Raw genomic sequence first — 15022 nt, forward strand, 5'->3', positions numbered from 1 at the left:
ATTCCATATTATGCTTTCTGCTCAGCCAGACCACTGGTCCATCTAGTTCGGCATTGAAAGCAGAAGTTCAGACTGAGGAGTTCAGAACTTCAGTGAAAGAGAAGGGACTACAAAAGCAATGTCTGCATTTACACGTCACGTGAAACTGGAGTTTACCGAACCTGCGGTTAATTTTTGTAACCATGAATCGCATCACAGACGTTCATTGTGATACAACTACGGCTGTATTACCATGTAATCTGTAAAGCACCCTGCTGACAATCCATAAAAACTGCATTTTTAAAAAACTGCTTCATTAGGAGAGCTGGTCTTGTGGTAGCATGCATGAATTGTCCCCTTTGCTAAGCAGGGTCCACTCTGGTTTGCATTTGAATGGGAGACTTGCAAGCACTGTAAGATATTCCTTCTTAGGAGATGGGGCCACTCTGGGAAGAGCAGCTGCCTGCTTGCATAAATAAGGTTCAAAATTCCCTCCCTGGCATCTCCAAGATAGGGCTGAGAGAGATTCCGGCCTGGAACTTTGGAGTAGCCGCTGCCTCTCTGCGTAGACAATACTGAGCTAGATAGACCAATGGTCTGACTTGGTAGAAGGCAGCTTCCTGTATTCCTAGGGATGTATGTATTCCTGTATTCCTAGTATTGAAAAAGCATGGTTTTTTTCACAGAGTGTCAGCAGACAGCCAGCAGATGGCACCAAGAGATTGTGCACTGTATGTAGATGTCATGTAGATGCTTTGTAAAATATCTAGTTGGAATTTTGTGTTGAAGTGGGAAGGGAAGTGGGAAGAAATTACCAAATAGACTCAGAAAGGGGGCAGATTTCTCAGGGTCTGAAAAGCAAGCCGCTGGAGCCCTGCAATCCCCAGTAGGAAAAGGCTGCTTTTTGTGAGCAGTGCTATTTATTCATATTGTGTAGCTGCTGTGTTTATAGCACACACACACTCCCACTCTCTGTGTCTGTCACTCTGTGTCCATGGCATACATATAGGGGCGGAGCCACCACTGAGCGAATGGGTTCAAAGCACCCGGGTCGCCGCCAGTCCGGGGCTGGGCCTGGCGCCCCAGCCACACACCCTGCACCTGACATCAGAAGAGAGGCGTAACTAGGGAAAATGGCGCCCGGGGCAAGCACTGAAATTGCGCCCCCCCCCCCACCGCCGCGACAGGGGAAAACTCAAAAGGTCAGGGGAGACAAGCTGCCTGATGGACGTCAACCCTCGAGGGAGCCCACTGCCGCCGCGTCCCTTCTGCTGCTGCCCCTACCTCGGAAGGGAAGTCCGGCATAAAGGCGCACGTCCTCTTCCAACCGGATGTCACCCACTTCGCCTTGCGAGGTGGAGGGAGTGGCCAGGGGTGGGTAGATGCCCCGCAGCTCCAGCCCCCGGGGAGGTGCCACCGCACGGAACTTTCTAGGCGCGCTCCCCCTTCCAAGTCCACTGGGGCGCCAGCAAAGGCTTCTTAGCCCCAAGAGAGGCAGGCAGCGCGGGGCTGCTGCCATGGCCGTGTGAGAGAACTTCTTCTCGGTCGGTCTAGTGCTGCGCAGTCTGGGGGCCACTAGCTGGTGGGTGATGAGGGCGGGCAGAAATGTATTGAGACCGCCCTCCTGGACGGTGGGAGGAGGTGAAAACACTCTGTTCAGCCCAGCAGCCTCATCAAAGTCCTCTTCCGGTTTTAAAGGGACCCTCGAGAGCCGCTTTATACCCAGTCAGGCGCAGCCGTTTGCGCCATCTGTCTCCGTAGTTCTCCACACCAGCCTCGGGCTTCAGGTGGGGAGGAGGAAGTGGACCTGGGACCTGGCATGATCTGCATGTAAAGCAGCTGCCCTACTACCACCGAGCCATCTATGCCCTCACCACCACCCCGTAAAAAAACATGGAAATCAATTGGCCATGTAGTAATAGAAGTATAAGGGCCAGCCAGGTGCAATGCCAAGCCTGCCCCGCCCGACCAAGTTCACACATCAATCATCACACACACCTTGTCCTGGTGCTTTTGCTTGTGTTATGCGGCAGCAGTAGGGATGTGCATGGTCCGGAGCAGTCCGGACCAGCACCGAAGGGGGGCCTTCCTTTTAGGGCGGGGAGGGCTTGCTTACCTCTCCCGCCTCTTTGCCCCCTCCAGTGCCCGTATTCTATAGTATAATTGGGGTGCTGGAAACCACCCGCCCCAGCCCCCCCCCCCGTCTTCCTCCCGGTGGGTAGACCGGGCCTCCGGCGAAAGTTCTATTAGTTAAGGTGTTCTATCGCGCGTGCGCGCGTGCCCAAGGCCCCAGTTTGGCCGGAGACTTTGGCAAGAGAGGAGCTCTGCGTGAGCTCCTCTCTATTTTTCGGCAAACGTGGTGAGCACTCGGGGGGGGGGGCGGCGGGTGGGTGGGAGGGAGGGCGGGGGGGGGCAGCAGTAGCTTTTCTTTGCCCCTAATCTGCTAGCGGAGGGGGGGGGGGCGGCTGGGGCGGCTGGTTTCCAGCACCCCAATTATACTATAGAAGACGGGTGCTGGAGGGGGCAAAGAGGCGGGAGGGGTAAGCAAGCCCTCCTGCCCTTAAAGGAAGACCCCCCACCCGGACCCGGACCGGCCAAGTCCGAACTGGTCTGGAAGTTCGGAGGCCTTTAGAATGGCCTCCAGATCGGTTCGGACACACCCCTAGGCAGCGGCCGGCCGTTAACTCCCCCTAGTGCTTGTGCTCAGTGGCCTCAGCAGCAGAAACACTCCCGTCGCTGCTCCGACTCTGAGTCCGACTCCCTGCCTCGTCACCGACGCACGTGCTGCAGGCGGCGAGTTGGGAGGAGGAGTCAGACACCAGCACCACGCATGCGCGACTGGTGGTGGGGCGGGGACTGGGAGTGCGGAGTACTTGCTGTTCCTGCTCATGCTGTGATGACGAAGATTGTTTGAGTCGACAAACTTTAGGCGCCCGCATGCCAGAGCCGAGCAATGGGGGGGCGGGGGTGTGGCGCCGGGACCGGGGGAGGGGGCACCACGTGGAACGGAGCGGTCGGACTGCTCACTCGACTGCTGCGCTTTAAAAAACCCCAAAAAAGGGAAAGCCAGGGGATCGGCGGGGGCACTTTTTGGCGCCCCCCCATGTGACCAACCAGGGTGGCGCCCGGGGCACGTGCTCCCCCTGCCCCCCCTATAGTTACGCCTCTGGATGATCCACAATTTAGCCCAACTGTGCCTCAAATGTTCACGCATCTGCCATCTTGATTCGGGGTGGATGACATCATCACAAACTAAGAAATGTTTCTATGTGTCCTTACAACTGTACCCAATTTGGTTCATATTGGTCCAAGCATTGCAAAGTTGATAGCGAGGGTCACACAGACAGACACAATGCCAGGTGATCTCATAAGCTTACTTTTCTTAGGGAATGTAGACTAAAAATCAGGCCATATAAAACAGCTTTTAAAAAACCTTTTTGTATTCTATTGTGCTTTTTTGGGTAGTTTTATGTGTTTTAACAGTACATTTTACTCAATAGTTGTTTTATTGTTGTACTTTCTGAGCCACCCAGAGAACAAGTTGTTATGGAGCTGTCAGCAAATGGTTATTATTATTATTAGAAAAACACATACGTTTTGAATGAAAAATCTAAGGGACAACACCGTAAGAAGTTATTTTATCTTAAGATAAAACTAAGTTAGTGGAGAACTCAAGAACCCCTTTTGGGGTTGGGTACATTGATCAGTCTGCTTAGAAATATGGGAGACAGGCCATTCAGTAACAGTAACTTTGGGGTATATCTTAAGTTTTTGTAGAACTGAGTGTTTGTGGATTATGTTAAACAATTTAGTAGGATTATGTCAGATCATTCATTCCTAATGTATGTTTTTCTGGCTTGCATTGTTCACCAGGCTCCCTTGAAAAAGATTATTTTCAAAATGCACTGGGAATAAACCATCATCCTTTTCACCCAGTGGTTCCTCTTTTTTGTTCTTCTGCTGTTCTACAGCTGAACTGATCCTCCGTATGGCGGGCCCCAGCGTGCCTCATTTTTAGCATGCACCATTCTGATAAAAACAGAGACACGCCCTGGATTTTGCTTTCCTCAATGACCTTATTGGTTCCAGCAGTCGGGTGTGCTCAATATGGCACCGGAAGGCGGAGTCACGCGACTCAGGAAGAGAACTGGGAAAATACAGCCCAAATGGTAGCACTAGCATAGCTTCCCACCTGCCACCCAGCCCGACTCAGGAGGAGGAGGAAGAGGCCCTCCTGTTGCAGGATCATAGCCAGACCCCTCCTGCTGGGGGCAGCGTGGCAGTCTTCCTTCTAGCTCAACGCTTCCTCGTGGTGCCCTGTGGACGGGCCACCCAATATCGCCAGTTCTCCCATCGCCTTTCTCCTGCAGTTCCTGTCACTTCAAATGTCCTCCTTGCACTTCTACCCGGATCCCAGCTACAGAGACCTCTTGACGGCATTTCCCGTCTTGCGATGGCCGGATCGGCTGCTCCTGCACCCCGTCCCAAGCACTCCGCTGGGCTCCGGGCTCTCCAGCTTCTGCGTCACATCGAGATGCCTCTTGATGAACCACCACGCGGGGCCTCAGCCACGTCCCAGGCTGTCACTGCCTCCTGAATCTGGCCTCATAGCGCCCTAACCTCTCAGAGTTCGTTGGGGGAACATGCTGGGGGCTATTTGGTGGAGATGCGCAAGTGGGCGGCTGCAACGACCTCGCCAAGCTGCAATCAGAGCCGGCTGAAGCGAGAAGGCAAGGCCAGCTTGAAGCGACGCCATCCCTTGTGTTACTTCTGGCTACTCCAAAAACAATGTAAAGAACTGAAGAGATCAAGAGAAGCAGCAGAGAGTGTGTATTCTGCAGAGGGCAGAGAGTTGGCTAGGAAGCTAGAGGGGTGCCCGTCCAGGCCTACGAGAAGCAGGAGCAACCTGGCAGGGGCCGGCTCCAGTTATCATAACATGCAGGCTCCAGTTATCTCATTTAGGCATGGCCGCCGGTGGGCCATTGGCTCCTGCCAATTCCGCTGCAGGGGGTTCTTCTTGCCAATGCCAAGGCAGCAGCTGTACTGTTTGGGCTGTGAGGGGGGACCCCGTTCCTCTTGGCTTCCTTCTCCTGCTCCATCTCTTCCTCATTATTCTCACTGTCTTCTGTATCACTCTTCAGGTCCCCTTCCATCTGCAAAAGAAGTGAACCTTTGTAAGGAACACAGGAAGCTGCCTTATACTGAGTCAGACCATTGGTCCATCTAGCTCAGCACTGTCTACACAGACTGGCAGCAGCTTCTCCAAAGATACAGGCAGGAATCTGGAGATGTCAGGGAGGGAACTCGGAACCTTCTGTGTGCAAGCATGCAGGTGCTCTTTCCCGGAGTGGCTCCATTCCCTATGGGGAATATCCTACAGTGCTCACATATAGTCTCCCATTCAAATGCAAACTAGGGCAGACCCTGCTTAGCAAAGGGGACAATTCATCCTTCTTACCACAAGACCAGCTCTCCTCTCCTTTGTCACCTGCCCCAGGGCCAGCTCCAGGCTTGAAGGCCCTCTGTATAGAAGTGCTTTGGAATAAGTGAGCAAAGTCCACTTTGTGGAAAGATGGAGCTTCTTTACCGAAACTTGGAATGATCATTTCCAGGATAAGAAAAACCCTTAGGCACTGTTCTCCCTTCTCCAGTTAACAGGAAAATGTGTGGTTTAAAGCTAGGAGCATTATGCAGAATTGAGACACAGAAGATGGATATGCTGAGTTGAGAAATGATGAGTGTATAAAAATAGTAGCTTTTAAATCTGTTGTGATATATAAATCATGGATATCATGAACAATGTTGGTTGTGTGTGTTTGTGTGTGTGAGAGAGAGAGAGAACAAACTAAAATTTGAATAAATAGCACTACTCACAAAAAGCAAGCTTTAGGGATTGTAGAGAAAGACTTTCAGAGACTGAGCAATTTTCTTTTCAGACCCTGAAAGGTCTGCCCCATTTCTGACTCTGACTAGATAATAATTTATTTCAATTTCAACGTAAATTCCCAACCGATTTTTACTAGGCTTCTACATGATGTTTAAGCATGCCAGATAATTTATTTGCGCCGTCTACTGGCCATCTGCTGAAAAATCTGTGAAAAAGCCATGCCTTTTCAATATTATTATTTTATTTTTATTATTTTTACATTTATATCCCGCTCTTCCTCCAAGGAGCCCAGAGCAGTGTACTACATACTTGAGTTTCTCCTCACAACAACCCTGTGAATTAGGTTAGGCTGAGAGAGATGTGACTGGCCCAGAGTCACCCAGCAAGTCTCATGGCTGAATGGGGATTTGAACTCGGGTCTCTCTGGTCCTAGTCCAGCACTCTAACCACTACACCACGCTGGCTCTTACCACTTTTAAAGCCAGACTGAAAAGATACAGGGGTTTTCGTGGTGTGTCAGAAGATCGTGCTAGAAATTTACACTACACCCATTACATCCATTTTACATCCAAATTTACTACACCCATTACTACACTACACCCATTACATCCAAATTTACACTACACATACATCCAATCAGCACACATTATGATATCTCCTGTCAAAATCTGCCTAAAAGGTGGAATAAATTATTATCTGGATAGCCTCTCTGTGCTTACTGTGCCATGGAGGATGAACCTGTAGACCATGAGGATGATCATGCAGGACCAGAAGATATTCAGTAATTGGATGACCATCAGGAGGCCATTCAGGAGGTAGTAGCCAAAGAAGGGCTGGTAGATTTCAATGAAGTAGTAATATGTGCTGTAGATTACCCTGTGGGATGAAGAAGGGGTTGGAGGAATCAATCCACTACAGCATTTCAGAAAGAGGCTCTTAGCCTTCTATCCATTAAACTGTATGCTATTTGGGGCAGATACACGCCCCCTTCTGCTGATATTGCACTCTGTAAAGCACCCACCTTGTGCACTGAGAAACAAGGAATAAGGATTATCTTGGAGAATTTCCATGGCACCTGGCCTGGAAGCATCTCTTCTACGAATGAGCTATGGCACCATCCCCAAAGGGGACTCTCTTACAGAAGATGTAGCTTCCCTACTTGGGGTACCTGTTTTGCCCTAAAGACCAGCCCCCCCACCCTCCCACTTTACACGCAGTTCAAGCAGGTTTAAATGCATCACTGCAACCTGGTAGCTAGCAGCAGCTCAAGACCTCTGTGTGCCTGAGAAAGGGTGCCAAATGCTGCCTTCTTGCACACACCCTCCTCCCCCTCTTTCCTTTTTTGTAAATCGGGGGGGGGGGGGATCTTGCTGGTGCCCCAATAATCTGCCGCCTGAGGTGACCGCCTCACCTCGCCTCATGGAAGGGCCGCCTCTGCTGGCCGCAGCTATAGCACTGGGGGAGAGGAAGTTGGGATTGTTCTGAATTTGTGGTTTTCTGGCAAGTGGGTAGAACAGATCTAGGGACCCTCCCTTGCCCTGCCCGGCCATGCTCCCCTCTCCCAAATTGCCACCTTTTGCATCCCAACTGGGAGCTGGTGAGGAGAGCTGCGCTCCTCTGGTTCAGGTGCAGCACGCCTGGGACTGGAACATGGGAGGTCATGAAACAGTGTGGAAAAGCAGCCTGAAGCTAAAACTTACATGCAAGGGAAAATAACCAGCCGGGTAAGCAGGAAAACGGCGGAGAAAATGATAAACAGACCATCAGAGATTCGGCGCCATTTCAGGTAGTAGAATATCTTGGTGGGCTGTGGGGGGTGGGGGTGGGGACAAAATCAAAAGGTACAAATCGAGAAATGAGATCCCCATCTTGCAATCCTGCTGCAGACTCAACCCAACGTCAACCTGAGAAGCTGTAACGGCTTGCCCTCCTCCCAAGGAATGCTGGGAAATGTAGTTTTGGACTAACATTAGAGCATGAATATGACCTGCCATGATAGGTCAGACGGGATTTCTTTCTCCATCCATACGCTTTGATCATGTCTCCCTAGAGTTGTTTTTTCCTGAACTAAAACCCTCAAATGCGTCATCTGGTATTTCCTTGATTTGTGCATATTGAATTTGGTGGAATTTTGGAAAGAGGATCTTGGACTAGGTGGGCCCTCTTTCTTCTACTCCGGCAGAGAGCTCTTCCTCACATTTCTCTCATGTGGTGAAACTTTTGCTCTTAAAAATAAGATGTTAATCTTTAAAGTGTTGCAAAACCACCTCCTCTCTCTGCCTCCATTTCCCTGCAGCTGCATTGCCTTGCCTCAACCCACCCACAAAAACGTAAGTGGAGAGTATCAAGTACTTGAACAAGCAGAAGCTCACATGGCTCCAAATATGATAGTGAGAAGAGTGAACACACACAAGTGGCAAACCTTCTTTCAAACCACCTTCAGTTCTCGGGGTGGGTGGTGGCTTCTAGTAAATCCTGATGCCCAACTGCAGATCAGAGAAACAACAATAACAAATATTTATATACCGCTTTTCAACAAAAGTTTCCAAAGCGGTTTACATAGAGAAATCATAAATAAATAAGATAGCTCCCTCCCTTAGCAGAGCAAAGTCAGCAATTCTTCTCTGAGCCTATCTCAAGACTGGAAGATCTGATGGGTCTTTTGGGACCTGTGCCATCATTTCCTGGATTTATAGTCGCTCTGAAGAAAGATCAGCCTTACCAGCCGAGGACTGGAGTACTGGAAGGACCTTCACAAGAGGATGAAGTAATTGTCAATGTACCCCTTGACATCCTCATCATGGATGGAAGCTGAGGAACCTATCAATTCCTAGTAGCCTATCAACAGCTACTAGTTGGAGGGCTATTTGGCCACCTCCAGCCTCAAAGGCAGGATGCCTCTGAGTACCAGTTGCAGGGGAGTAACAGCAGGAGGGAGAGCATGCCTTCAACTTTCCAGTGGCATCTTGTGGGCCACTGTGAGAAACAGGATGCTGGACTAGTTGGGCTTCCTTGGGCCTGATCCAGCAGGGCTGTTTTTATGTTCTTATGTTCTAACCTATGTCAGACAAGCCCACAGCCCCACCAACAGTAGGAGATGTTAGACAAGGACCTGTTTGATCTAACTCATGGTTTTGTCGCCCTCTTTGCTGAACTGGGAGGGGTTATCCTCCTCCCCTTGTAAGATGCCTCAAGAAGCAGACATGAGCCTCCCGGGAAGCGATTCTACCAATATATTGGCTGCAACATCTCCTGTGATCGAACTGCCCCCACTGAGTAATCTGGAGCAGAATAATTGACATTTGACTTTCCCAACAAACCTCGCCCTGCTCCCGTGGAATGCTGCGGGCTGGCAGAATGCCATAAGAGACTCCGCCCTTGTCACCTATCTATCTAAACATGATACTCTCCGCTTACAGGAGATGTGGGCCTTGAAAGACTTAGAGCTGGATGGGGTTTGATGTTAATTCTCTTAATGAAACTCCCAGCGTGAAAGCTGGAAGACCTAAAGAGGGCTTAGGCATTTGATGGCATTGTTTTCCCCGGCACTCCTGCAGGGTAGATACTCCAAAGCACCACTGGCTGAGAGAACTTGCCCATGCGGGGCATAGGAGATAGAAACGATCCAACATGTCCTGTTATACTGCACGTTTTATAAGGACTCCTGTACAAGATATATTTCCTCTCTACTGTAGAGGCATATGGATAGATTGGAGCGGTTCTATATGAAGCCATTGCTCTCTGATACAAATCAAACCCTCACCTGCATGGTAGCTAAGTTCTGTGTTTTGATTGATTGACTAAGTGCTGTCAAGTCGGTGTTGACTCTTAGCGACCATACAGATAGATTCTCTCCAGGATGATCTGTCTTCAACTTGGCCTTTAAGATCTCTCAGTGGTGCGTTCATTGCTGTCGTGATCAAGTCCATCCACATTGCTGCTGGTTATCCTCTTCTTCTCTTTCCTTCAACTTTCCCCAGAATTATGGACTGCTCAAAGGAGCTGGATCTTCGTATAATGTGTCCGAAGTATGATAGTTTGAGCCTGGTCATTTGTGCCTCAAGTGAAAATTCTAGATTGATTTGTTCTATGATCCATTTGTTTATTTTCCTGGCTGTCCATGGGATCCTCAAAAGTCTTCTCCAGCACCTAAGTTCAAAAACATCGATACCTTTTCTATCTTGCTTCTTCAAAGTCCAGCCTTCGCATCCATAGGGTGTCATGGGGAAAACCATTGTCACGTGACAGTATCTAAATATCCTTTCCAAGGCCTTCATTGCAACAGTGCTCGTCTGCGGCATATTTCTTGACTGCTGGATCCTTTACTGTTGATGGTTGATCCTAAAAGGCAGAAGCTATCTACCACTTCAAAGAGCCTCCCCATCTCTTACAACTTTTAAAAAGGCAGTCAAGACTCATTTGTTCACCCAGGCTTTTAATTAGATATTGTTTTAATTGTGTGTTGAATAGTTTTAACGTTTTAAATTTTTAATTGCTGTAATGTTTTAACCTTTTAATGTGTTGTTTTTATACTTTTGTTGTAAACCGCCCAGAGACTTGCGTTTTTGGTGGTATACAAATGTGTCAAATAAATAAATAAATAAATAAAGAAAGAAAGAAAGAAAGAAAGAAAGTCTTCATTATCAGTTCTGAGGCTGGTTGCTGTACCCGTTGTCATTAGTTGAGTGCAGCAGTGGTGAAAACATGACAATTTTACTCTAATCATTTGAAGGTAGGGATAAAGGTGGGGTGATAACACAGAGAAAAAGCTGTACATGCAACATGCAATCACCTCTTTTCCATCTCTAGAGGGGTGCCCAAAATTACTACGAGCATTCATCCCCGAGATCGTACCAATGGCCAACAATTGTGGGCTTGGCTCATTGAAGAAGACGAAGAAGGGTCCAAAGAGCAGGCAGTGCCCTTCTCAGGTATCTCAAGAGCACAAACTGCTCTGGGATCTCCATTAGGGCATCAGAATAGACTAGAAGCCATTTCTTGCCTGAGAGAATTGAAGGTGGTTAGGGAACTTTTATAAGGACATTTTCCAGTTTAGCTGCTCAGCAGCGGCAATATGCTTCCTGTTTAGGCAAATCACATTCAAAACATAAATAGCAAAGCGCCCAGCAGGGGGAGCAGTCTCGCGAAAACTAACAACCCGAAAAAACAGCAACCTTTTTACGCCAGACATACAACGCTTTATCAATAAATCGCAGCAATTAAATCCAAAACAAGGCATTGGAAATGTGAACGGCACCCTGTTGTCAGCATAGGGACTGCAGTGGCACAACACAGGATGTGTGGAAGCACACTTCGGAGATATGCCGTGACCCCATTGCAGGGTCTAATCTGGAAAGTGCCCTGGAGTGCTTTCATGATGTTCTGATAATCCTCCTTTTCAGCACTACTAAGCCATCTTTTCACACTAGAGTTTGTTCCACAAGCAAGGTTTTGGCTGTGGACATCAGCTGCTGTCTCAAAGCTCTATGCCATGCTATTGCAAAGCAGCTTCTGTCTTGATGAGATAATGGAAAGGAAGCTTAGGAACATAGGAAGCTGCCTTCTACTGAGTCAGACCATTGCTCCATCTAGCTCAGTAGTGTTGTCTACACCAGGGATTCTCAACGATGGGTCCCCAGCTGTTATTGGACTTCAACTCCCATAATCCCCAACCAAATGCCACTGGGGCTGGGGATTATGGGAGTTGAAGTCCAATAACATCTGGGGACACAACGCTGAGAATCCCTGGTCTACACAGACTAGCAGTGGCTTCTCCATGGTTGCAGGCAGGAATCTCACTCGGCCTCGTCTTGGAGATACCAGAGAGCAAACTTGGAACCTTCTGCATGCAAAGATGCAGATACTCTTCCCAGAGTGGCTCCATCCCCTATGGGGAATATCTTACAGTGCTCACATGTTGTCTCCCATTCAAATGCAAACTAGGGGGGCCCTGCTTAGCAAAGGGGGCAATTCATCCTTGTTACCACAACACCAGCTCTCCTTGCTTATATTCACCCCCTGCTTGTATCCCAAGAGGAGGTGTTCCCTGGGAACAAAGCATCCCTCATCTTCCTTTTGCCCCCCCCCGGCATAAGCCACGAGAGAGGGAGCCCACACCACCTCCGCTGGTCTTCCCTCCTGGGCCATGAGCACCACTTACCTCCAGCAAACATTCAGATGATAACTGTATGATTATGACAAGTGTGCCGATGCGGATATAGTTGGCGCAATATGAGAAGATGATGAGCGGAATGGCGGCGGCGTGGTGGACAATTTGCTGGTAAAAGTCCTGTGGGGTGGGAAAGTCATGGCTGTGGGATTGCCAGGGCACTCTGATGCAGCCAAATATTGCGTTAATAATACAGCCTGAATAATGCTGATCGTTCGTATGGTGCTTTAAAAAGGAGTGAACTGCGCATCAGTAACGATGGCACATACACTATCCAATACAGTCCTGCAGCACTTGTGCAAGAATTTTCCCACTCAGCATGCACAATAGCAGGAAGAATTGCTTCTGCCCAGAGATATGACATGGATGGGACCAGTCTTCTCTCTAACAGGGATTCCCAGATGTTGATGACTCCAACTCCCATAATCCCCAAGCAAAAGCCATTGCAGCTGGGGATTCTGGGAGTTGTAGTCAACAACACCTGGGAATCCCAGTTAGGGGAACACTGGATGGGACTGAACCTCCCTCTGCCACAGTGGATATCCCCACTCACCTTCTGTTTGACATCAAAAGGCAATGTGATGACCAAGGAGCAGAAATAGGAGAGCTCCAGCATGTAGAAGCCAAAGGTGGAGTAGAGGAGCCGCTGCGAGAGGGAAAAGGGAGCGGAGACACAGGAAGACACATTATAGAGAGTCAGACTATTGGTCCAGCTAGGTCAAAACTGTCTGCACTGACTGGCAGCAGCTCTCCAAGGTTTCAGTCAGGGGTCTTTCCCAGCCCTACCTGGAGATGCTGCCAGGGAGTGAACCTAGGACCTTCTGCAGGCAAAGCTGATGCTCTACGACTGAGCTATGGCTCCACCCCCAAAGGGGAATCTCTTACAGCAGACAGTGCTCACATACAGTCACCCATCTAAATACAAACCAAGGTGAACCCTGCTTAGCCAAGAGGGAATTCATGTTTGACTGTTTCTTCTTCCAGCGTAAGAGGGAGTTGCTCTTGGGGGCAGGGAGGGAAGTGTGAACAGAACTGCCACTTTCCCCCTTTAAGAGCTGCTGAACCATCTCAGACAAACATTCACCAGGTATATCTTCTTTGAGTCTCATGCAATGATGACTCTGCCAGTTGTACTGATTTAAAAAGCTCCTTCTCAGAGCCACCAGCTGAAAGAACGAGGGCTTTAGCGTCTTCATGGAGATGGTAGTTCCACAAGAGCCACCTTGAGGAGGTGTCCATCCTGTAAGGGCTGCCGCTGCAAGGTTAAATGTCTCAAGAAGACCAGCATTTATGTCCTAACAGTGGCTAGTCAGATGCTTCTGGGAAGCCCACAGGCAGGACAGGAAACTGATGGCCTCCTCTATCATTCCTCCACCCCCGGCATCTGGTTAGTCAAAGGTACACTGCCTCAGAAAATGGAGGTTCTATTTATAACCAAGAGCCATTGCTAGCCCTGCCTACTGTGTATTTATCTAACTCTTTCTAAGAACATAAAATGAATATGCTGGATTAGACCAAGGCAGGTTCACCTGGCCAAGCATCCCCTTTCCAACCAGGAGGCTACTCCAGGAAGCTCACAAGCAGGGCACAAGGGCAGTATCCCTCCCCCATTGCTGGCCCTTCCAGCAAATGCTGCTCTGAGGTAGACTGCCTCAGGCCACGGAAGCTTCTCTGAGCTATCACGGCCACAGAGCCTTTGGTAGGCCTCTCCTCCCCTACAGCTACTGCTCAGCCTGGGAAGTATTCTTGAGTCAAGGAATCTGGCACACACAGTTGCACATATCAGCTGCTTGAAGAAATCAACCCTAAATCTGAACTCCGCCAATGTGCTTTTCAAAATCGAACCCCTTCCTTTCTGGGCAGGGACAGCTGATGCTCCATGGAGCAAGCAGGGAACCCCAACGTCTCACTCTCCCCAGGCTCAGATGAGCAGGAGGGGGCCTGGGCTGGGTTTTAGCTTCTGCCCCCCACCATAACCATGCAAGATTTGGGGACCTGGATTATCTGGAGAGGTTCCATCCAAGGCTTGCCTGGCCTTTGCAGCCGGTTCTCAAGTCTGGGTAAGTTCAAGGTTGGCTTTAACCTCTTGGCAGCTGCTCAGATCTCTTTCGGTAGTTGGGGGAGAGGCCAGCTGCAACCTCCATTTTTGGATTCATTTTACAGAACGTGGGATGCTCGCCAGGGCCGGACTGGGGGCACTGAGAGGGCGGTGGAATGTATGTGGGGAGGGCGCCGAGTTTTGAGCAGAATGGGTAATTAAGGGTGGGAGTTGGGGCGCAGGGGCCCCCCCCAGGTGGGCCTCACCGGGAATATGCCCTGTTGCCCTGTGGGCCAGTCCGAGCTTGGATGCTCCAGAAATCTCACCCGCAATGGTGGAGCTGTCCAGAATAAATTCATACAGGGGTGGTCCATGTCTGCAGTTTTTTAGAATGAGAGATATTATTAAGGTGATATTTTCCCTTAACTCTTGTTCTTTTTTCACTCAAAATCTGTGATCTCTGTTGACCATAGAACCCCATTTACTTACTTTAAGCAAAAATACAAATAATTGATCATTTAGTAAGCCTTCACACTTAGTCTACATACCCATTCCATCCATCAATCAATCGTTTTATTTAAAGCTGTAAGCCAAACAAAATTAAAACTTTGGACTGTTACCATAGATAAATATACAGCATAAAATAACTGAAAGATACAGGATCAGCCTCAAAAAACCCCATGACAAGAGGTCAGTTTCATAGCCCCATATAAAAATTTAGCAACCAGTTTAGTGATACCCACATTAACATCAGCAAGACATAAGTTAAGATAAAATGAGTCAGGCTTGCCTGGGAACTGATCAAATAGAGGGGTCAATAATTCTTTCCTTGAGTCGTGGAACAGAGGGCAGTAGAAAAGTACATGAGCAACTGTTTCTAAGCAGCCCTCTCCATAAGAACATAGCCCCGAAACAGGGGAATCCTTGCAAAACCTTCTAAGGAGCAAGG

At 49.0% G+C, this 15022-nt stretch overlaps 1 protein-coding gene across 1 annotated transcript in view; it reads right to left on the reverse strand.

Annotated features, from left to right (window-relative positions):
• Positions 1-3171: 3171 nt before the first annotated feature.
• LOC128343774 (ceramide synthase 4-like) overlaps positions 3172-15022 on the reverse strand; it is a 34048-nt gene continuing 22197 nt past the window's right edge. Inside the window, exons 6-10 of the mRNA XM_053293210.1 lie at positions 12589-12681; positions 12027-12155; positions 7567-7673; positions 6586-6742; positions 3172-5132 (exon numbers count right to left, since the gene is read on the reverse strand). Of these exons, the coding sequence (XP_053149185.1) occupies positions 4938-5132; positions 6586-6742; positions 7567-7673; positions 12027-12155; positions 12589-12681 (681 nt within the window). The 3' untranslated portion in view covers positions 3172-4937. The remainder of the gene's footprint in view (positions 5133-6585; positions 6743-7566; positions 7674-12026; positions 12156-12588; positions 12682-15022) is intronic.

Source organism: Hemicordylus capensis, chromosome 2, assembly GCF_027244095.1.
Source record: "Hemicordylus capensis ecotype Gifberg chromosome 2, rHemCap1.1.pri, whole genome shotgun sequence".
NCBI classification, from domain to species: domain Eukaryota; kingdom Metazoa; phylum Chordata; class Lepidosauria; order Squamata; family Cordylidae; genus Hemicordylus; species Hemicordylus capensis.